This window comes from Chelonia mydas, chromosome 7 (genome assembly GCF_015237465.2).
Source record: "Chelonia mydas isolate rCheMyd1 chromosome 7, rCheMyd1.pri.v2, whole genome shotgun sequence".
Classification (NCBI taxonomy): Eukaryota; Metazoa; Chordata; order Testudines; family Cheloniidae; genus Chelonia; species Chelonia mydas.
Genome location: NC_057853.1, coordinates 20,424,446 through 20,446,985, shown reverse-complemented (window position 1 = coordinate 20,446,985; position 22,540 = coordinate 20,424,446). Strand labels below are relative to the sequence as shown.

Genomic DNA, 22,540 nt, shown 5'->3' with positions numbered 1-22,540 from the left:
TTCTCTGTCTATGTCTGTGATGTTTCTGGCTGCATCTGCTCACATATAAACACAGGCCTCCACCAAAGCAGTATTCTGCCATCTGTGTTCGCATTCAACCCCCAGTGAAACCTCTCCATCCACATAGCTCTGCTCCTGACCAGCCTTGAATGTGGCATATGTTTTGGGCAGTGGCTCCTATTGGCTTCAGCTATTTTACTCCAAAAGGAGCTTAGTTGCTTCTTACATTTAGCCTGAATGAAAGATGGCTGTTATGCCCACCAGCTTCACCCAAACCCCAGCATAAAACTATGGAATAACATTTTTTAGAAGATTTGTTCACCTCCAGTAAAACATCTGTCTACAGTAATGCTTCTGTGTGGCATTATGCATCAGTAGATGGAACTTTTTACTACTTGTCTATATGTCTACATTTCTAATGCACCACTCACTATTGTATGTAGGTACCAACACTAATATTATCGTTAGGGACAGATAATTTAAATGAAGATGTGGCCAAGGCAAAAGGTTAAATTAATTCAACATTGCAGTCAGACTTTGGTGTGCTCAGAAGCCTGGGAGTTCAGATCCCATCTGGTGGAGATAAGGATGGGGATGCTTGAACCTGCATATTGACAGCATGCGCATTCAAGGATGTGGGACATTGGGAGCACATTTTTAAATAAACTAGAGCATCCGGAAATGAAAACAAATGTTCTTCTCTGTAGAAGAATATGTTTGTGTAAAAGGAAAACATTAACATGCAGGGTCTGTATCACAGTGTCCCACTTACAGCCTCAGGAGCTGATGATCAGAAATAAGACCTTACGCTATTGGGTCTGAAGAGTATAAGTGAGTTTTAAATCAAAGGCCCATCCATTTATGTGCGTGTCTGTGTGACAGATGACACCAATGAAGTGTGATATAATAAGCTCATTACTGGAATTCACTGGGGGGGAGAGGAATTGTGTATGCCTGAATAAGGTAACTGGTTCCTAGGCAACATGTGAAATGTGCCTTGCTTGGAAGACCTGTACACTCTTCATTGTCTAAACAATTGTGACCCCTTTGGATATGGAAGTACCCCGTGCTGCCTGTTTGTCAAAGATGTCACTTTTAAGCTAACAGATTTTTAATTATTCCTATTTTAAAAAACACAGTGAGGGTCAAATTCAGACCTGGTGTAAGGGGGTGCAGCTCTCTGCTTCACAAGCACCAATTTGCTCAAACATGGGGCAGAGCCATCACCATGGAGGCCCCAGGTCTCTGCCCCCTCTCTGACTGCCATGGAGCAACACTGCTAGAAACTCTCTGGGTAGCTGCTAGCCCAGAGAAGGCTCTTCATCACACTGGGGGAACCCTCTCAAAAGTCAGTGCTCCTTCATAGGGACCAATGCGGGGGACAGGGTTATGTGTGCATAGCATACCTGGACATACAGATCCCTGACCCACAGAGGGTCCTGTTCTGAGTCCAGAAAGAGGAGGACAGTGCTGCAAAGGGGTGGGAAGAGGGATATCCATGCACAATATTTGCTCAGTCCTTTCTCAGGCAAAACTCTTATTGACTACAATGATAATTTTTCCTGATTAGGGACAGAGAGGTCAGGGCTGCAAGATTTAGACCCATTGCTTATTCCTCCCACTTGACACCATACTCTACTTGTGGCATCACAACGATTAGAGAACTGACAATGTTAAGGCCTCCGCAAAGGGATAAGCAGCAGGACCAGGTGATCTCTTAAGCAGGGCCGGCCTTAGGGAATATGGCACCCTGGGCGAACTTGCATTTTGGTGCCCCTTTAAGCAGGGGAAACTATTTTCAGGCAAATGCCCTTAAATAAAAGATGGAAGAGCCCTCTCTTTACCTGCAATATGTGGATACGTTAATAATTTACAAGGTTTTCAATGAGGCATCAGCAGCTATTTAAGGGTCTGATTCAACAAAGCATTGAAGTCAATGACAAATGGGATTGCTCATCTTTCTGCAAGATCAAGCCCCCTAATAGCTGAGGTGCAAGGGACAGAGTTGAATGCTCTAGTGAAATGTCCAGGAGATCTGCAGCAGGCATAGCAAACAGAGCTCAGCGTGATCCATGGGTTCTTCCAACTTCCAGCTGGAAAGGATTTGATGAGGGATTAGTCACTCTTGAAGGCAAGTGCCCGAATGTTATGACTAGGGCTGTCTGTTCAGCGTTTAGTTTAACTTGAGCTGTAGAGGAGAGAAAATGCAGAGGCATATTGGCGGGAAGTAGTTAACACCAGCAGAATAAACAAGGGGATAACACTGCCAGGCCTCACTTCTCTGGAGGACAAGCTTAAAGAGACACAGCGGATTGTGTCTGAAGGTGACTTGACCCTAGAAGAAACAAATGGGGCTGAGAGAGGACAGGTCTGGGGGCCTGCCTCCCTGTTATATGAACTGCAGAGAGCCAGGGGCAACCCATTCTGACCAGGTTTATAATGAGCCATGTCAGGGATATTTGTTTGGCACCTTGAAAACCAGCCAGAAAAACACACTGTTTTTCTAGCATTATTTCTGCGAGTCCTGGCATGCCGGGCAGCAGATACCAAATAGATTTCTCATCCTCACGCTGTTATGTAAAAGCTTGGAGAAGCTCCCACTTCTTTTTTCAAGTCTCAATTGAGAAAAATCTCTTTGTATGAGAAGTTATTAGCCTGGTGGATAATTTACATGGTTTTTGTTTTTAACTCCATGCAGAAGATAATTTATTAATTGCTCCGTGGTTTTCTATATATTACTATGATCACCAAGACAGTGGCAGCTTAGATTTCTGTTAGATCTCTGTTCTGCAGGTTGGTTCTTTGGAAATCTTTCAGACAAGCTTTGCATAGGAAAGGTAGAGAAGAAATGGCATTGGTGATGGGCAGTGGTGCCTTTCCCATCAGAATCCAGCCTAGGTCATCCATTCAGGGAGTTGATTGGCATTTCAGTACTGTCCATCTCTAACCTTCATAGAATCATAGAAGATTAGGGTTGGAAGAGACCTCAGGAGGTCATCTAGTCCAACCTCCTGCTCAAAGCAGGACCAACCCAACTAAATCATCTCAACCAGGGCTTTGTCAAGCCAGGCCTTAAAAACCTCTAAGGATGGAGATTCCACCACCTCCCTTGGTAACCCATTCCAGTGCTTCACCACTCTCCTAGTGAAATAGTTTTTCCTTCATCACACAGGATCCTTTCCCATTGTCTTCTGACCTCTAAGCAATGAATCATTCCTCTAAGACTATGCATTACTCTACCACCAACAAGCAACAGCAACCATCAGCAGCAGAAAGCTGCTCTGACATACTGTTTGGATTGCCCTGCATAGGTATGATCCTTAGACTCCTGGCAAATTGCTATTGTGGCCCAAAATTTGGATACTCCTTCCATAGTGCTTTATAATTCTTACCAAATGGAATGTAACACTTTGTAGAATGGGGATAGTAGCTTGTGGTACTCAAAAATATTCTTGTGAAGTGAATTTAGGAGAAATGTTTTGGATATTCTGAATCCAAAATGGAGCCACCATACTGATGACAAGGCTAGATGTTGAATGGAAGATTTGCTCACTGAGATAGCCCAAAGCAAATGCAAGTTGAAGAGGTATCAGCCCCCTCACTGTGTTGGAAAGCATAGAATTAACCCAAGATGTCACTTTGTAGCTGGGTTTAACTGGATCATAGGTGCAAAACAAAAATTAAATGCATAGATATTTCTTTAATAAACTGCCATATTCTGTTTTTTAATTGCTCCATAGTTTTACTGTCCATAGTGGGAGGATGGAAATGCCGTGGATTTGGAGCAAACCTGTTCTGCGAATCAATGAGACGCTCAAATGGCTAAAAAGAAAACTGGAATTTCTTTGTGTTTCTAATGATGTGTTTTTCTAATGATGTTCTGAAACAGGACAAAGATCACTCTTGCATTGCAGGATGGAATAATGCATTTAGCACTGTAGTTCCATTAAATTGATCATATAACATCTGTTAAAGGGTAGGAAAATTTGAGAGGTGAAAATGCTTACTACACCCTTAAGAACTAAATCAACTTGCAAGCAACCTACTACTGAAGAACATTTTGAATTGATGGAAGTTTTTATTATGGCTTCTTTCTGATGGGCATGCTTTGAGTGCAGGGACATTATTGTCCTCATTAAGCCAACGTGATCAGCATATCTTAGCGATGATTTGCAATATCCATTTTTTGTTCTGCACAAGGATCTTCTTTTGTAGGAGGGCATGCATAGGAACTTCCCTGCATGCGTGACTCATATTCCTTGACCTGAGGCTATGAGGGAAGCTTTTGTTGTGTCCACATCTTTTCTGACTACTGCAGGCTGGGAGATCATGTTAAAAAAACAGAATTAGCGGCCTCAAGAGTGGAGAAGCAAAACGTGGATTCAGTGAATGGCAAGAAATCAAGAATCTGAGACATTGTCTCTGGAATGAAGATGACCCTCTTGACTGGAGATAAAATATCATCCACTATGATGCTGTGGTAGCTGGTGAACAGAAAAACACATCCCCTAAAGATGGCTGTCTTGATTAGTTTTGAACTGGATTCTGCTAACTTCCTGGCTGTTAGGATGGTCAGGGCAGACCAGGATAATTAGGGTGACCAGACAGCAAGTGTGAAAAATCGGGACGGGGATGGGGGAGTAATAAGCACCTATATAAGACAAAGCCCCAAATATCAGGACTGTCCCTATAAAATTAGGACATCTGGTCACCCTAAGGATAATATCCATCTTTATGAATCATGGCTGAATGACTGATGAAAATTAGAAGTGTGAGCGGGAGGGGGAACTAAGGTGACGAATGAGCACTCGATAGCAGATCTGCACTTAAGCACGAAAATCCTTACTAAGCTTTCAGCTACAATTTCAGTTTCTGGTAATAAGGGTAACTCAAGACTTACGATCTATTTCCATAAGATGTTGAGAGCCTCTAAGGAGATGCTGAGAGCCCGCAACTCCAATCAAATTCAGTGGAAAATGGGAGTTGCTCAGCATTTATCAGGGTGGGATCTGTAATGAAAATTGAGAAGACTCTGTCCTTTAGGTATGCATAGACAACTCTCACTAAACCTACACACTAATGTTGGGGAAAGGTACTCAAAACTTTAGGGCAGAAAGCGTGATAGCAGAAAGACTCAGATACCACAGTGATGGATTTAAATGGAATAGAATATCCTTATGATGAATGTCACATACTGGGAAGCCATCTTTGAATCAAGAGTTGGCATCAGAATAATAGGAACGACACAATTGTTTATTACATTCTCCTGACCTTTTTCCAGGAACATAGTCGGGATGCCAAACTTGCAACTGACCCAGGGAAAGCTAATAAACAAATCAATTTTTCCGTAAGGTAAACAAAATGTAAAAGTCAAATGTCTATTTGTATGCCAAGAATCTGCCTCGCACAATTCAGAATGCACAACCCAGCCCTGTAAACTAATGATAAGGTCAGATCTCAGAGCATCAGATAATTGATAGAGAGCTTTCAGTGTAGACTGTCTCTTTCCATGGCCCATGGCATTATAAGTTTATTAAGCTATAGATCCACTTCTAATCTAGTGATCTTTCAAACCACCAGCACAGACATTATTTAGATGGCCACCTTTTAAAAAATATTGATAATAGTTAAAATTAATATTTTTCACTTTATCTTCCATCTGGGAATCTCAAAGCACTTTACATACATTAATGAATCAATCCCCTCACCTCCTGTAAAGGAGCGAAGTGTTCTTATCCCCATTTTACCAATGGACAAACTGAGGCACGCAGTGATTGAGGTCATTGATGTCACTGGGAAAGTTCCCATGGATTTAAACAGGAGCAGGCTCTAAGCGACTTGCCTAAGGCCATGCAGGATGTCTACGGCAGGGCTTTGAATAAAACCCAAAAGTCTGAGGAGATCTCTTTAGCCACAAGAACACCTTGCCTCTTTTTTTGTACTTCCTCATACAATATAAAATGAGTAACTAATTGAAATGACTTTAGTGTCTTCCTAAGTCACAAAAAAAATCTATATACAGCACACAAGTGATATATACAATCATTGGATATATTTGGCTTCTAACTAGGGCTTCATTCCTTCCGATGGAATGAAAACAAACAAATAACATTTTATCATCTCTTTTTTTAGCAAAAACATTTTTAGTAGATGGTTGTATTTATTAATAAATTATTCCTGGAAACATATATCAGATGGGATGTCAGATCCCACCTGATAAATACCGGTATTTTAAATTATGCCTACTGGCCTTCACCGTAACATATATAAAAAACAATTGATCAACTAATGACAAAACAATAATAAAATGTAAGCAGGGTCAGAAAAAATAATAATAGCCAACAAAGAAACAGTAACTACACAATCATTCATGTCTAGCAGATTTTGTCTTCAGTGTTTCAAGGACCAGGGTTCTCCTCCAGGGAGTGTGATGGATTGAAGAATCTGAAACTCAGGCTCTGTGTACACCAGAGAAATTTGCACTGGTGTAGCTAAACGGAATCAAACGCTAAAGGTGTGCTCCACCAGTGCAAAATGGGGCATGCATTCAGGTGACTCACTCCAGACACCTGTGCAAACCCTTAATGACGCACTGCACCAGTGTAAAGCAAGATTTGCTCTTCTTTGACATACTGCAGAGTTAAGTCACACCAGTTCAAACTCCACTTTGGATCAGTGCAACATGTCTACGTTAGCTACTCCGGTGCAAATTTCCCTAGTGTGGACAGACCTTCAGTTTCTGTGATTCTTGTAATAGTCAAGGCTAGCAAGGAGCCAGTGATTGCTGAGCCCAGGAAGAACATATACATGAGTTCACTTTTGTTATGTCACTGGAATTAGGTTTTAATGTTGTAAAAATCTTTCTTTGGGAGAGACTGGGATAAACAACTCTAATCTCACCATTGAACTTATTCTAAAAAAGCAGAAGTACATCATGAATAAATCAGGTAAGCAAATTCTTGTGTCTCAGATGGAACGGAATATTGCTGTTCCATAAATGGAGGCCATGATCCCTATGGGACTTCCAAAGCTATTAACATCTCTGCTGATGGGTAGATACTCAGAGCTCTAAAAGGATTTGGAAATGTCAAAGCAACTCCCCTGAAGAGATGCAAAGCCTGAAATGAAAATATTTGCAAAACAATCAATTCACAAGGAGCCCGAGTATTTTCTGAGCTGGCAGGTTAAGAAAGGAAATGCAAAACACCTTCATGACAGCAGGCAGAGCAGTAGTGAGAGCTTAGCACCCTGTAGCCGTTCTTTCAGCCTAAAGAACTCATTGCTACATAGAATACCTATTAATATCTGGAGAGGATGGGCAATTAACTGGATACCCAAATCACTAATCACTACCTGAAAAATGTGGCTTACACTAATATATACGAGGTTTCTAATATTACACTATACAGGGCAAAATGTATTGCTAGCATATGCCAATGCACTTCTATTTCCCTCAGATTTAAATATGATTCAGGATATGTAATTATAGTAAAAATACTTCTTTGAACCTTCTATAGCACTTTTCTATTGAAAATCCTAAATCTTTGCACATACATTAATGAATTAAATCTCACAATCTAGCCCAGGGATTGGCAACCTTTGGCACACAGCCCATCAGGGAAAGCCGTTCCAGGAGCTGCGATCGGCCAAACCTGTGGACACTGCAGGTAGACAAACCGTCCCGGCCTGCCAGCGGCTTTCCCTGATGGGCCATGTGCCAAAGGTTGCCAATCCCTGATCTAGCCTGTGACGTAGATCAGTATTATGATCCTCCATTTTACAGATAGGGAATCTGAGGTACAGAGAGGTTAACTTATTTGCCTATGGTTATACAGGAGGGCTGTGGTAGAGCTGGGACTAGAACCCAGATCTCCCAGCTCTTACCCCATGCCAGTCACCATTCCTCAGCTGACATGTCGCAGTGCAATATGCCACTAAAATATTTTTTTTCTCAAACTTGTGGTCTCTCAAGTGTCCTAGTGGCTTGGTAGTACATATGAAGAATGGAGCTTGTACAGGGATGACGAGAACACAGATTAAACAGACTGATCAACTTTTTTGGGCCTCAGCTCCCTTGTGCCAGTATAAGAGACCTTCAGAGGGTTGTTTCAGGGCTTAATATGTTATTATTTATAACTTGCTTTGAGACACTTAATGTTGGAAGGCTCTAGAGAAGTGTCAGGTATTAGGTTTGCACATGGTATAATTAAGAACTAGGAGTGACTACACCAATCTATTCCCACATGGCTCTATCAGTCCAAAAATGTTGATCTTTGGATCGATCAGACTGGGTCATTTGCCCATGACTCCATTGATAAGCAAATGAAGGATCCTGTTCTAAAGAGATTTGGTCATTGACCTATGGTTCCATTGATCAGGGGAATGTTGGGCCCATGGACTAAACAGAATGGACCATTTGCTTATGGTTCCATTGATCAGGGGGAATGTGCACATCTGGGCAGAAAGGACTAGGCTATTTTATCATGGCTCCATTGATCAGGGGAATGTAAGCACCTGGGTTGCACAGGCTGGGCAATCTGCCCATATCTCCATTGAACAAGGGAATGTGGACATCTCTGGTCTGAACAGACAGGGTCATTTGCAACTTTGTGGATGGCTCTGCAGAATAAAAGAAGAGAATAAAAAAAAGGGAAAATTATAAAATAGAAAATGCTGTGGAAAGGCATGAAATGTGCTGTTGACACTGTGGCATAACTCTGTCAGGTGTCGGTCTGCTACTGAGTCAGGCAGCTGACTCTGTTATTTTAAGGGGGTTTATCTCCCATGTGCCATCGACACCCAACAGAGTTATCTGTTAGGCACAAACCACCAGTTCTTTTCTGGCCCCTGCAAACAAAAAGGAACAGAAGAAATATTTTACACACAGCAGGTATTTAAACTTGTCTGTCCACAAAAAAAGAAAATCCAGAGAGAGAGGGAGAGAGAAAGAGGGAGAGGGAATCCCTATGGAAACAAAGCTTTCACTCCACTAATACGGTTAGTCAGACAGAGACTGTCACTACTCATAAAGCAGGGCCAAAGAACCCTGAGGGCAAGTACCTCTGCTATGATGGCAAAACTCAGCCAGAGGAGAAAATAGCTCTCAAATCAGAGACAGCACATCGAAAAGGGAATCTAAGCCTGGGAACTAATGCGACCAGCTCTCTAGTTCACTGTCACCCCTCTATCTCCACCACTCACCATCACAATATAAAAAAAAAAAGACCTTGAAGAGAGGAAGAGTCAAAGTGAAATCCAAGCTAAAACAGGACATATTCCTGCAGCCTTTGTTAAACACAAAATCAGAGCCTTGATACCAAGAAAAAAACTATTACTCCGTTGGGATTCTGTAATATGAATAGCCTTTCTCAGCAACATGGAAACTCCAAACAAACAATAACCTTGCCTCTTATGTCCAGCTGCAATAGGATGCCTTTATTTGTGGATTTTAACTGTTTGAATACTGCAGATTCTCTCTCTCTCTCTAGCCCCTCCTAATTAATAATTTGGCTCAGCCTTTAAAATGATCTGCTTATCCTAATGTTTAACAGTGGTGTGACAGGCTGTGTTTGCTGGTTGTTAGTTTCGGGGACTGACTCATGACTCCTGGATTCTATTTTCAGCTTTATCACAGACCAGTTGTGTGGCTTTGAGCAGATTACCTCACCTCCCTGTGCCTCAGTTTATACTGCTCTAGAATGGTGAGACTATCTACCTCACAGAGGTATTGGGAGGCTGAAGGTATTTTCTTAAAATGCTTTGAAATGCTCAGGGGAAAGTGGTGTAGAAAAGTGGACAGTGTTGCATTTACAACCCTGGTATTCCTCTGAGTTGTCACAATCCGTCACTACCTGGTGCCTCATACATGTCAACCATGACTAAGGCTGTGAGAAGCCTCCCAAATGGCAACTATTATTCTTTCCTGAGCATCCCGTTTGTCTGGACTGCACATATACAGGGGTGCTGCATCTCCTCAGGGATGTGTTTTCTGTTTGCCTCCTAGGTGATCTATCGTGCCTTAACTCCAACCAACAAGATTGAAGACCCATATGGTCCTGAGGCCCAAGACCTCCTGAAACTCACCAACCTGCGCCTCCTTTTGTTAAAAAGGCAGGAGTGTCCCTGCCAAGGCTTGGGATTGCTGGAGAAACCCCAGAGGTTTGCCCACTATGCTATCTATGATCTGATTGTCCGGGGAAGTTGCTTCTGTAATGGGCATGCAGAAGAATGCCAGCTTGCCAATCGGACAGGGAACAGAGAGAATGTGGTGAGTTCTTGAAATTCACTAGTTTACTTCAATTTGTATTTGTTTGTGCTTCCTGAGACAAACAGAGGCTTCTCTATAAGACCCTGTCCATCTTCCCCATAACAGTTTAAAATAGGGTACCACTGATAATCCACATCAATGAAACCTAAACCTGCTTCTTAGTATGGAAGGGGCTATATAACACTAAAAGCTGTTCCAAACATGATCTGTGTTAGAGATAGGCCTGAACCAAAACCCTGGATCTGAACATACCCACACTTTGTGGAGAGGTTTGACATCTGAACTGGGATCCAGATCCAAATATAGTGGCTGATATACCTCTTCTCGTATCTCAGCAGGGAGATAAACCAAAACCTTGGACCCAAACATTGCCCGTGAAATTCTGGAATTTCAAAATCTGTTCTAAAAAAGGAGTACTTGTGGCACCTTAGAGACTAACAAATTTATTTGAGCGTAGCTCACAAAAGCTCATGCTCAAATAAATTTGTTAGTCTCTAAGGTGCCACAAGTACTCCTTTTCTTTTTGCGGATACAGACTAACCATGGCTGCTACTCTAAAATCTGTTCTAGTTATCTGTCTTAAATCACATAAGGAAATCTCTCTTTAAACAATGCAAAGAATCTCATTGACCGCAAGCTAGGACATTAAAAGTATTGCTTGAAATTCCATTTTTACTTTGCACTGTATTAGAGTGCAAATGACAGCGGAGATCCCCACCACTGGAGACCCTTGAATTTGCAAGGCACAAGTAGTTGTGTTATGGTTATGACTTCAGCTTTTGCCTCTGAACTTCCTGGGTTTTGTTGGTTCAGCCAGATGCTAAGCATTATTGGTGGGAGAAGAAGATTGTGTGAGTGGTTTAATTATAGAGTCCTACAGCCAAATTCATAATTGTGGAATACTTCAATTATTTTCAATGAAAATTTTGCTTGATTAGGCACTGCAGAGTTTGACTCTAGATACCAGGGCCAGAAGAAAGAGGCATGATTGGTCTTGTTGTTCCTTCTCTTGAATCACAGCAGATTAGTCAATGTTCTACTGGTTTTTTTGAAAGGTCTTAGCTTGACCCATGCAATCTAATCTTTGTCTTGATATACAATGGACTTCTGTACAAATAATTTGTTACTCATTTGTGACTCTAACAGAAAATATTCTCGATAAAAGGGAACATAAAAAGGGTAAAAAGAAGAAAAGAAAAAGAAAACGAACGTTTTACCAGTGCAGTTATTTATGTGCATGTATGTTTTCGGGGCACAATTGTGGGACTAGTGGTTCAAAATGTGGCCGAGAACATATTTGCTTGTAATAAACTCCAATCACTTTTTAATTTTAATATCTACCTGGCTGTTCTTTTAGGCACTTGCACCAACAATTTGCTCTAGTGCTGACACTACGTCCCAAGTTTCAATCTGGAGGGATTTCTTCTCCTTTTGCGCACCCATGTGCACTCAAGTGTATAAACTATTGGGCTTGATTATCAGAGGGGCTGAGCATTTAAATCTCCAACTGAAGTCAATGGGATCTGTGGGTGTTTAGTGACTGAAAAATCAGGCAGGACATCCCTTTTATTTTCTGGATAACGGACTAGAGAGGAAGTGAAAGTCTCAACAGAAACGCAGGTGGTCTCGAGCCCAGCCTCGTCTCTACCTCTGGAGAAAAGCCAGGTTTGCAAGGAGCTTGGGAATTATTTTTTGTGACACATTTGGATCAGCTTGTGATAAGATTCATAACCAAACTTAAAAAAAAAAAAAAAGACAGAATGAGTGCAAATTTACCAAGTTTCTGGTAAGATTTTTTTGTTACTTACTTAACCTTCTTGTAGCACAAGGTTCAGAATGTAAAGGTGATTCTCTTTCCCCCTCCACTGAGCTTAAAACAGGTTAGGATAAAAAGGATCTGTCATACATACCACAAGTTCACTCTTGAATGCTGCTAAGCCTCAATTCGCTTCAAAGGTTCCGTGCGCCCTTTACCTGACACCACCTTAGTTCACAGTAGCCCTTTACATTTTATGAGGAGACCAGATACAAACTCCTAACCTTTTCACTGCTATTATACATGCCAGGTACAGGTAGCTGGATGCACCTCCAGTCCAAATAGAGCAATTACGATACCGTGTGCTATAGTTTTCAGTAGAATGTTAATTGGCTGAACAGTGAAGAGATTAATAATTAATGTAATCTTCAACAGTCACTTTGGAATAAAATTCGAGGCCTTGATCTAGGAAAGCCCATATTTACACTGTGGTATGTGCTTTAGTGCTTTCCTGAATAAGGATGTGTTCTTGAATCAAAGCCTTAAAGCTGGGCAGGGTGTTCGAATGCTGCTATTCAGACTTCACTACCAATAATGCCCCCATTACTGTCTAAATACTGATTCCGCTGTACATATTGTATGGAGTAACCATAATAACAGTCATGGGAGAATTATGTTAACCAAATATAGTGTGTTATCCAAGGACATCAAAAAAGATACATTCCAGGCCAAGAATTCAAGCCATTTAACCAGGAGCAGCAACACAAGTCAACAGCTCTGTGGTTTTCCATAAGGCTTTCTGTCTCTATAATGGGATCTGAAAATAAAAGCAGCCATACATACTTTATTCGTGATGCACTCTGACATTATAGACGCAAGAAATCCATTCCACAAATAATTTCATGTCCATATAGGTATATGGTGCTTGTGTTATTCTGGTTTTTTTCTTCTGGAATGGATATTCCTAGGTGTCTTTTAAGTTTTCTATTTTTAGAGTTAGATATTGTACAATTAATAAAGATCATATGAATTTCACAATATTTAAAAGATTTTTTCTGAATCATTACTAGCCATGGTATAAATCTAGCATCTTATGTATGCTAGCATTGGGTGATGTTATCCACCCACTGTAAATGTGGACCCATTTAAGATATAACTGTAGAAAAAACACTGTTTAAAGAACAAATTCTCTACTGCAAACTGTTTAATATACAAATGGTGAAATAGAATAGATGAGTTACTCATTAAATGAATACAGCTGGTAGAAGAATAAACACTACCCGTCAAAAGGGAAAACACAATATTGTGCAGGCTGTTGGCACAGTCATTGTAAACTATGACTGGATGTCTCTTTTTTTATTTTTTCCATTAGTCTCAATGGAACAGGGGTTTTGTGCCATCAAATGACTTCATGGGGCAGAAGGTGAAATAGTTTTGATGAAATAGATTTCATGACTGACTCATACCCCAGGAGACAACAAGAAGTATGTATCTTAGTACTTACACTGAGAGACAAGGGTGAGTGGTTTGCCTGGGTAGGATTCAATGAGAACTGAGGATGGGCTTCAGGATCCCTGTACCAATTTCCCTGAAGGTGCAGTGCCCATCGTGTGGCGGAAGATGTTTTATTGAACATATTAATAAAGAAAATCAATGGGCATCTTGAGATTTAAGATTGTTAAGCCTTTTTAAATCTTTTGATTATTTAATATATGGTACTTATAGGAAATGCAGAGCATACGAGCATTTTAAATAAACTATTCCTCTCAATGCTGGGTTTTGCTTTTTATGGATTATTTCACTGGAAGCATCTGATATTTCCTAGGTTAAATTTAGCATAATCTCTTTAACTACGCTCATATTTCTCTGTACATAGTTCCTGTAAATTCCTTCCTTAGTCAAATAGGTGGGACACAAGACTAGGCGAAAAGCCTGGATCCAGCTCTTTTGCGCATTCTTCCATTTCAGTGCAGAAAGTAAAAAGGAGAAGAAGTGATGGCCAAGAAATCTATGGGCAAACATCCCAAATTTGGCGGTTTTTTGCAGCAGCAATTACCCTTTTTCTTGTTTTCCCTTTCTCCTCTCTTACCCCCAAGTCATTTGGCAGATGCTGCAAAGATATGAAACATGATTTATGCATCATCTTGTAGTATCCTTAGGTTTACACTCAAAGGGCAGAATTCTTCTCTCGGTTCTGCATGGGCTACAACATTTGGTTCTCCCTACATTATGGTGACATGACAGCGAGTGTGAAAAATCAGGACAGAGGGTGGGAGGTAATATGCACCTATATAAGACAAAGCCCCAAATATCGGGACTGTCCCTATAAAACTGGGACATCTGGTCACCCTACCCTACATGAGTGGATCTTTCATGGATGTCAGTGAAGGAGAACTACTGATTGAAGCTGGGTGATGCCATGAAAGTTACAGAGAAGCATTTTTGTTGTAAGTGCAGGACATTGGCATCAGTTTAGAAAGGAATGAATGCCCTGACCAGGCACATCTGTGTGCCTCCTTGCCAGAGGATGTTGTGAAGGCCAAGACTATAACAGGGTTCAAAAAAGAATTAGATAAGTTCTTGGAGGATAGGTCCATCAATGGCTATTAGCCAAGATGGACCTGGATGGTGTCCCTAGCCTCTGTTTGCCAGAAGCTGGGAATGGGAGACGGAGGATGGATTACATGATCATTACCTGTTCTGTTCATTCTCTCTCTCATTGGCCACTGCCAGAAGACAGGATACTGGGCTAGATGGACCTTTCTTATGTTTTCTGTGTTTTTTTCATTGCTGGACATAGTGGAAAGTAGCCCTCCCCCCTCTCTCGCCAAATACTGTTTCTGTAGGAGGTGCAAAGATAGCTGTTGTGATGTGCTGAGAGCCTTGCTGTAGGACACTGTAGGGCACAAGGAACAGTGGTCACGTTTAGGTTGCAGTTAGCTAACAGATGGTAGCTAAGACCAACCTTTCCCCTAGCGTACATCTAGAACATACAAAGGAGCTTAGAGTGCAGACAGAGAGCGCAGACAGTGAATGGCTTCTACACAAGCTTCCAGTCCATTTGCCAAATATTTCCCAGTTCTTTTTTTAGTGCAAATGAAACAATAATAAAGATGGGACAAAGGAAGGTCATTGTGTATCCAAAAAAATGATTTATAAAACACAGTGCAGAACCACTGGCTGTTGACAAGTGTTGGGGGTGTTTTATTTGTTTTTGGTGCCCTCATTGTCAGGAAATTCACATGAATTGCCTCAGACATCAGTTCCTCTTCTTTATTATCTTGTGTACAGAGGGGAATTGTACTTTTTTCTGGGCCTGATCCTACACAATTTCAGCCAAAGGAAATTTTCCCATTGATTTAAATGGGAAAAGGATCTGGCCCTATCTGCAGTTTCTTGTTTGGGGTAAGAAGGAGTTGAAACAAGGGTTACATACGGTAAAACTTGTTTTTCTACAGCACTTTGCTTGGTGACTTGGCTGTCATCCCCCTTACAAATATTATCTCCTGACAAAATACCTTGTGCTGTTCCACTGATAATCTTCCAACTAAGTTTCCACAGTCTCTGATGGATCCAAGTTGTGCCAGACTATGTGACTTCCAAGACTCAGTGCTGCCAGGAGCTGCTCTCTGTTGAAGACGGCAAGTCAAAGAGCAGTTTTTGCTAGGGGAAAAATTAGCCTCAGTTAGGTGACTATCATCAGAAATGTTAATGTATTGTAGTCTACCTCAGAATGAGTTCTAGGGTCTCCCTACTGTTTTGCCTGAATAACGACTGAATTAGGACTCCAGGGTCTGGTGCACCCCATTTGAAAGAACAGGAAGAGATAACACAGACTATGTAACAATAAGTAGTTTGTTTAAGTTTCATGGACCACACGTAAAGAACATTATATCCCTGGCATGTTTGCTAGCCATGTTAGATACAATGTTTTTCCAGGACTCCCTGCTGGAGCGTTGGATGAAGAAAGATGGCTAAGTTTCAGATATTGTCTGAGAGAGAAGCTGCCATAGCTAGCATCACAGATAGGTTCACTTGGATTTTCTTAGGAGCAGCTGTGGTGGAGCAGAGGGCTCCATGCAGTATGGTGCCCTGTGAGCCACAGATGAGAACCGACTTCAAAACTGCGGCTTTGAGGGTATGTTTACACTGCAGTTAAACACCCATGGCTGGCCTGTGTCAGCTGACTCGGGTTCGCAGGGCCCAAATCCAAATGTCTACACCACAGTTAAATAGCACAGTAATCCCAGCCCCGTGAGCCTGAATCAGCTGACACAGGCCAGCAGTGGGTGTTTAATTGCAATGTAGATATACCCTGAGTGACAGTCAAGTTCCCCAAAATGATCTAATCTAAGGCCAGAGATGAATGTTCAGGCCCATCTAAAAGGCCAAATCCAGAATTTCTTAGGCAAAACTCCCACTGAAGTCAATGGATATATTGCCTAAGTAGTGACTGAATAAAATCTGAGTAAGGGCTTCTGGACTTGGCTCAAGTTGCTGTTATCTCATGTAGACTGTGAGGAACATTCCTACGTTAAGCTAAATCTCTGTTGTTGCCTGGCACTAGAAACAGGGCCCAAACCAAAATGCAGCATCACTAAACTTTGGAATTGTTTGAGATTCGGACCAGAATGTTCTAAACAGTCTCGCCTTTATTATGGGAAAACCTAAACCCCTGATTCAAATACCCTCCAACTTTGGGACTGACACCATCCCAGTCTGGAAAATGCATTTGTCCTGGTATGAATTTCTTGTGGACTATTCCCTGCTAGTACATCTAGCAGCACTAAACGGGTCAGGTTTTTTTCTTTTTTTCTTTCAGATAGAGGACGTAGCAGATATTAAACTGATAAAGGCCATGGTAGGCAGATCTCTCAGTTTCAGAGGTTCATTTCAGAAGTTCATTTCAGTTAAAATAAGGACCCAGTAGTTTGAGTTCCTCTGCAAAGTATTTCTGAAGTTTCTGAGTTCCTTGAGTCTCCAAAACTGAGCTCAAAGTCTCAAAGAGCAGGCACCCTCAGAGGATTTCTGCTACTTCCTACTCCCAGATGGGCTAGAATACCTTGAGAAAAGCCTACCCAGTGGTATTTTGACACTTTAACTTCCAGCTACAATTGCAGGGGCACTTAAAAATGAAAAGTAATGAATAAAGTAGTTAATCAAACTTTTTAGAATCACCAGTGTTTGGGTTTGCGTTTTGGGTGAGGGTTCAGGTCAGATTGATTCACAGCGCCCTCATTTTTGGAACGTACCCACTCTACTGTTGAGCGCTGAATGAAATTCGGCTGTTGGCCCCGTTCCTCCTTACAAAGAAGGCTAATTTGCTGAGCCCATACTGATATTATTGACTGTACCCTGTAAATATACTGTAATGCATGGCATCTTTCTGTGTCCACTGCCCTTTGCTGGTTAGAATCAGAACTTCTCAACCTAGGGTCATGAATCCTGTAGCTAACATCTAATGGAGATTTGAGCAGGGGGTTGGACTAGATGACCTCCTGAGGTCCCTTCCAACCCTGATAGTCTATGATTCTATGATTCTCCGTTGGCTGAAATAAGGATCTGTGCTTTTGAAGCAAGAGGATCTGAGTTCCGTCCATGCTGTCAGTGTGAAGTTTTGAGTGGCTGTGGTGTACAGCGTAGCAACAAACATGATAAAGCCCTTGGTGACCAGGTTATCATACAATGAGCATGTAGTCTAGGATTATAAATTCAAGTAAAATATACTTTCCCACATCCCTCTGCCAAGAACCACATGTAGTGCTGTATTACTCTTATTAATGTCTTGGAAATCTCTTTTATTAATGATTAAGGCTCTGAATCAGGAAACTTACCTATTCAGGAAGGCTGTTTAAGTGCTTTCCTAAATCAAGGCCTGAAAGAGCATTCTCTGTTACTTACTTACACACACACACCCCCCACAAACACACCCCCACACACACGCCAGGGAGCAGCCTCTCTCTCTCTCTCTCTCTCTCTCTCTCACACACACACACACACACACACACCATCTTTGTAGGAAGCAACACTTCTACTCCACTTCTTTGACTTTAAACTATTTTGTGTGATGGGGTTACAAACTAACTCCCTATCTGAGACTGTATTAACTTTTAAACACAGCCTTTTATTAAATGTAATGGTTAAGAATGAAATGTAAGCCATTCAAAAGTACGGTAGTTTATTGCTTAACTGGTTAATTACTGGTAGGTTGGGGCTTTTTTGGTTATTTTAATCACTTAATTGCTGCTTTCATCTTCTGTGAAAGAACCACACTACTCCTGCCAGTAGAGACCTTTGATTGGAAGCACTTGTAAATACACTTAGGGCTGGTAAAATGGTTTAATGTTCCTTATATTGCCTTCAGGGGGTTGTTTTTCTTTTTAAAGATGGGGGAGGGGAAGAAATAATCAGCTCTGTTTAAAACTATCAAAGACCATTTGAGACCAACATCTCTCCAAAGAGTCAAGTACAGCAAATTTCAGAGGGTGTTTGTTTGGTTTCCATTCGATACAAGCTGTCCAAAATTAGACTTGATTCAAGCCACACTGATACTCTAGCAAATCCCAGGGTCATGGCAGTTGTTTTGTACAGGTGAATATCCACAGTAACAATGTAAGTATACCAGCTGCTGAGCTCCCTGCACTCTGCTACATGAGCCTCACACGCCAACTAAAAATAACAATATCACCCAGAATGTACTTTACTGTTTATCAGTATCAGTAGTTAATATTAACTGAGTACTGTAAAATGAGATAAAGGAAGGAATTTATAGCCACAAACATTGGTTTGACCACTGCAAATCCCAAGTAATTCCATTACAGTCAGTGGAGTTGCATCAGATTTACACACTAGTATAAGTGACAGGAGAATTTGGCCCACTGGTGTGAACAGATGGTGTTCAAGTTTCTCCATTACACAGCCATGGCAGTGCTCCCTGGTGCTAACCTGTTATGTCTGCGCTGGGAATCCAAAGATCTCTGATAATGTACTTTAGGTATGACAAAAAACACTTCTCTTCTCTCTTGAAACCCAGTTCCGGGTCTCTCCCCAGCAGAGCTGGCCACTCCTGCTAACGTGTTTTGTGCTTTTGTGATGTGGACCAAAAGAATCTAGGATGTGACCACCAAACTCATTTTCACCATTTGATCTGAGAAGATTTGAACTGTGGCAAAAGTTCAGGTTAATGCATTGACCCAGTAATATACTGAGCCTCCTCTCTCTTCCTCACTTGAAATAGCCAGTCTCCATTCAATGGGGCAATCACTGGAACCAGGTGACCTACTGCATCTCAGAACTACTGTAATTGTAATGTCCTATGTTCCTCAGGCTTTATGTCAACATAGCAGCTATTATTTGCATGCTATTTGATAGGCACTGACAATATGCTCATCGCTATACAAGACAGAAGAGGGCAGCCCTGCCCAAAGACACAGAAAAGTCAAGCCTGCACTGAGACAGAAAATGTTAAGAAACCAGATTGAGATGTTGGCTGGGGTGGAGTCATGCATGAACTTGAAGGTGCAGACAAGAAGTTGATGCTTGATGGATTAGGCAACAGAGAAACACAGGTAGCTCTCAAATATCCCCCAGCAGGCCTGACTTGCAGACACAGGAGATTGGGTACCAGACAAAGGCCAGATTGGCGACTTGAAACCCTCAAAGGCCCAGCTCACTCTATGACATCCCTTTGTTGTAATGTATAAATTTTGTCTCTTTGTGAGATCACGCATAGCATTCCCTACATTATGCCTTTGTCACTGTTCAGAAAGTGACTTGGTCTGGCCAGCCTGTGGATTCACCTAACTCATACAAGCCACCTTACTGACTTTCTTCATTGTTGTTCTCTAGTGAATTTGGGGAATGCTGATTCATTAGCAGTCTGGGAGACTGAAGCCCTCTGTTTATCCACAGAACAGGTGCCACACTGCCAACTTCCTAGCTCACCTTCCCCTGCCAGGATCTCTCAATCCTGTTTTACAGAAGCTCTTTGGGATGTATGGACATTCTCCTTGGAGGATGCCTACAAGGGTAACAGTCATGATGACAGGGGTAATACAGACATGAACTTAGACCAACCTACTCATATCACATAGACCAACAACACATGATGTGAATGGGTAATAGCCTTCAGTCACTCCTAACCTTGTCAGGATTTGAACTGGTGACCTAAATGCGGAAAGCACTGCAATTCATCACTAATTCCCTCTGCCATTTGGTCCCCTAGGGCTTTGCATGCTTGAAAAAGTTGAAATAGTTTTTTCATTTGACCACACAAAATGATTGAACAGATTCATGAATTTCCCTCAAAGGCTCAAATATTGATGATATTATCAGAAATCACAGACATCTGATATAGCCAAAAATCCCTTTGTGGAACCAGAGAGCATGCATGCACCTCTCAATTTGGGGAGGTCATAAGGACAACGGGGATTAGTTTGAGGCAGAACGGGCAGGTGAATGTTTCACTGTTTCTCATGAGACCCCAACAACTACCCACAAATGGTGCCCTTCCTAAAAGCCTGTAAATGACTTGCTGCTGACATGGTTGCAAACTGCTATGTCCAAAACTGTTCTGGCGACACTACAAAGTGAATACACAGCCCGAAGACAAACATTTTCTCTGAATCAGCAACAGTTGCTCAGTTCTGGATGGCTTCCAAACTTAACCTTCATTCAGTAGCAAAATAATGAAATACACTGACAGCAGCCAAGGAGCAGCAGCAAAAACAACAACAACAATTACTAAAAAGATAAAAGAGCCCAACCAGACAGAGGGAAAATCAAAAGAGTGAGGTATGATGTAGAACTGAATGGAAATACTATGCATATTCTGCTTTACATAAGGGTTCCAGCCACTTAGAATTCTCTCTTTTCAAGTGTGGTTTGCATGCTCTTTATTAATCATTTTATGTCTGTTAACATCAGATATGAATGGTTAGGGTTCAGGAATTAAAGAATCAGAGAAATTAAAGATGGAAAAGACCTATTTGATAAATCTCTCTCTCTCAACTGCTCATGACAATGATATGTGCGGTGATACTTGATATTGGGCAGTCAAAGTATGAAAGAGTCTCTAATGATCACTTGGGGTCCTTCAGTCAAGACTCTGTGTCTTTCTCATAGATATGCTATGATTCAACTGTAAGTTACTGGGCTCAGTTCAGGAATCACGGGATGTAATTTTGTGACCTTTGTCATGCAGGAGGTCAAACTAAATGATCATAATAGACCCTTTTGTAATCAGATTTAGGGGTTTGACATGGTTGACCGTCTTGCATCCTGGTCTGGAGAGACACCACATAATGCGCTCAATATCGCATCTCCCTGAGGATTACTGGTGTTGAGTTCTGAGAGAGAAATGCATACCCTGAAGTCTGTGTTCATTCTTCCGTGAGGAGGCAGCCAACCGCTCTGTGAGGCGGTCAGTCTGCCAGCTGGCTGTAGAGGAGCAGTGGCATCAGCTGCAGCCTGTCCCCTCTGCTAGCTACATGAAATATCTGGTCTGAGAGGATTAGAAACTGGAGGAATAGGGAGCAAATTGCTGCAGGGAGCTGGGGTTGGAATAGGAGAGAATGCTAAGGTAACTATTATTTTTAACATTCTTCTCATCATCTCAAATTACCTACAATGATGAGGGTGGGGAATGGAGGAGACTAGAAGTTCAAATATAAAATCTGACTTTCAGGAAAGGCTATGGAAAATCATAACTCACATTAGCAGTGAGATTAAAGGATAAAATTAGATTCACGCTCCAGTCAAAAATGAAATCTCAGTCTTCACTTTTTGTGTCACGTGCACTGGGCCAGAGTTGTGACCATGTGGCTATAGGGCTTAGTCACCAGTGTGCAAGAAGGGAGGGGAATCTTAAGTTCTTGACTTCTTGACATTACCTGCCCTGCTGTTAAGACCATTTCCCGTGATGTACATGTCAATGATGGATAGCCACTAGCCTGACAGGTGGAAAAGCAGAATTGTCACTTGTGAGTTTACCGTTTCCATCTCCTGCCTCCTAGGCCAAATATCAGGCACTTCCTGAAGGAGATTCGTTCTTCTGAAAGTAATTCTCTTCCTTCCTTTGCAAGACCCTGCAAGCAGAGAACTTGGATCTCCCTTTTTAAAAGACCCTCTTGTGTCACAAAAGTTCTCAAGAAACTAGATTTGTAGAGTCCTGTGTGCTCAGGTGTTACCAGTTCTTGGATGCACTCAGACACTGTGCATTAAACAACCACCGCTAATGGGAGCCAGGGAGCTTCTTGTCTTCTTTGCCTGCTTATCTGGTATTCCACTGTACTACTGTCCTGTTAAATAGTGGAGGGCAAAGTCTTCCCTCTATGCATTTGCCACAATCTGATTCTGTACTGTGAGATTACTTGGAACACTTACACTAGCATCTCTTATTCTGAGGGAAGCTCTTCTCTTCTGCTCACTGCTCCCGAAGTGAATATATGGTTTTGCTATTCACATGTTAGCCTTGTAATGACTTTGCTAACTGGGTACCCAGAAGGAGAGCTTTGTTG

General features: G+C 41.7%; 1 protein-coding gene across 1 annotated transcript in view; it reads left to right on the top strand.

Moving 5' to 3' along the window:
• LOC102939649 (netrin-4) overlaps positions 1-22,540 on the top strand; it is a 66,933-nt gene that overhangs the window by 14,089 nt on the left and 30,304 nt on the right. The window contains exon 3 of the mRNA XM_007059957.4: positions 10,004-10,267. Within this exon, the coding sequence (XP_007060019.1) occupies positions 10,004-10,267 (264 nt within the window). The remainder of the gene's footprint in view (positions 1-10,003; positions 10,268-22,540) is intronic.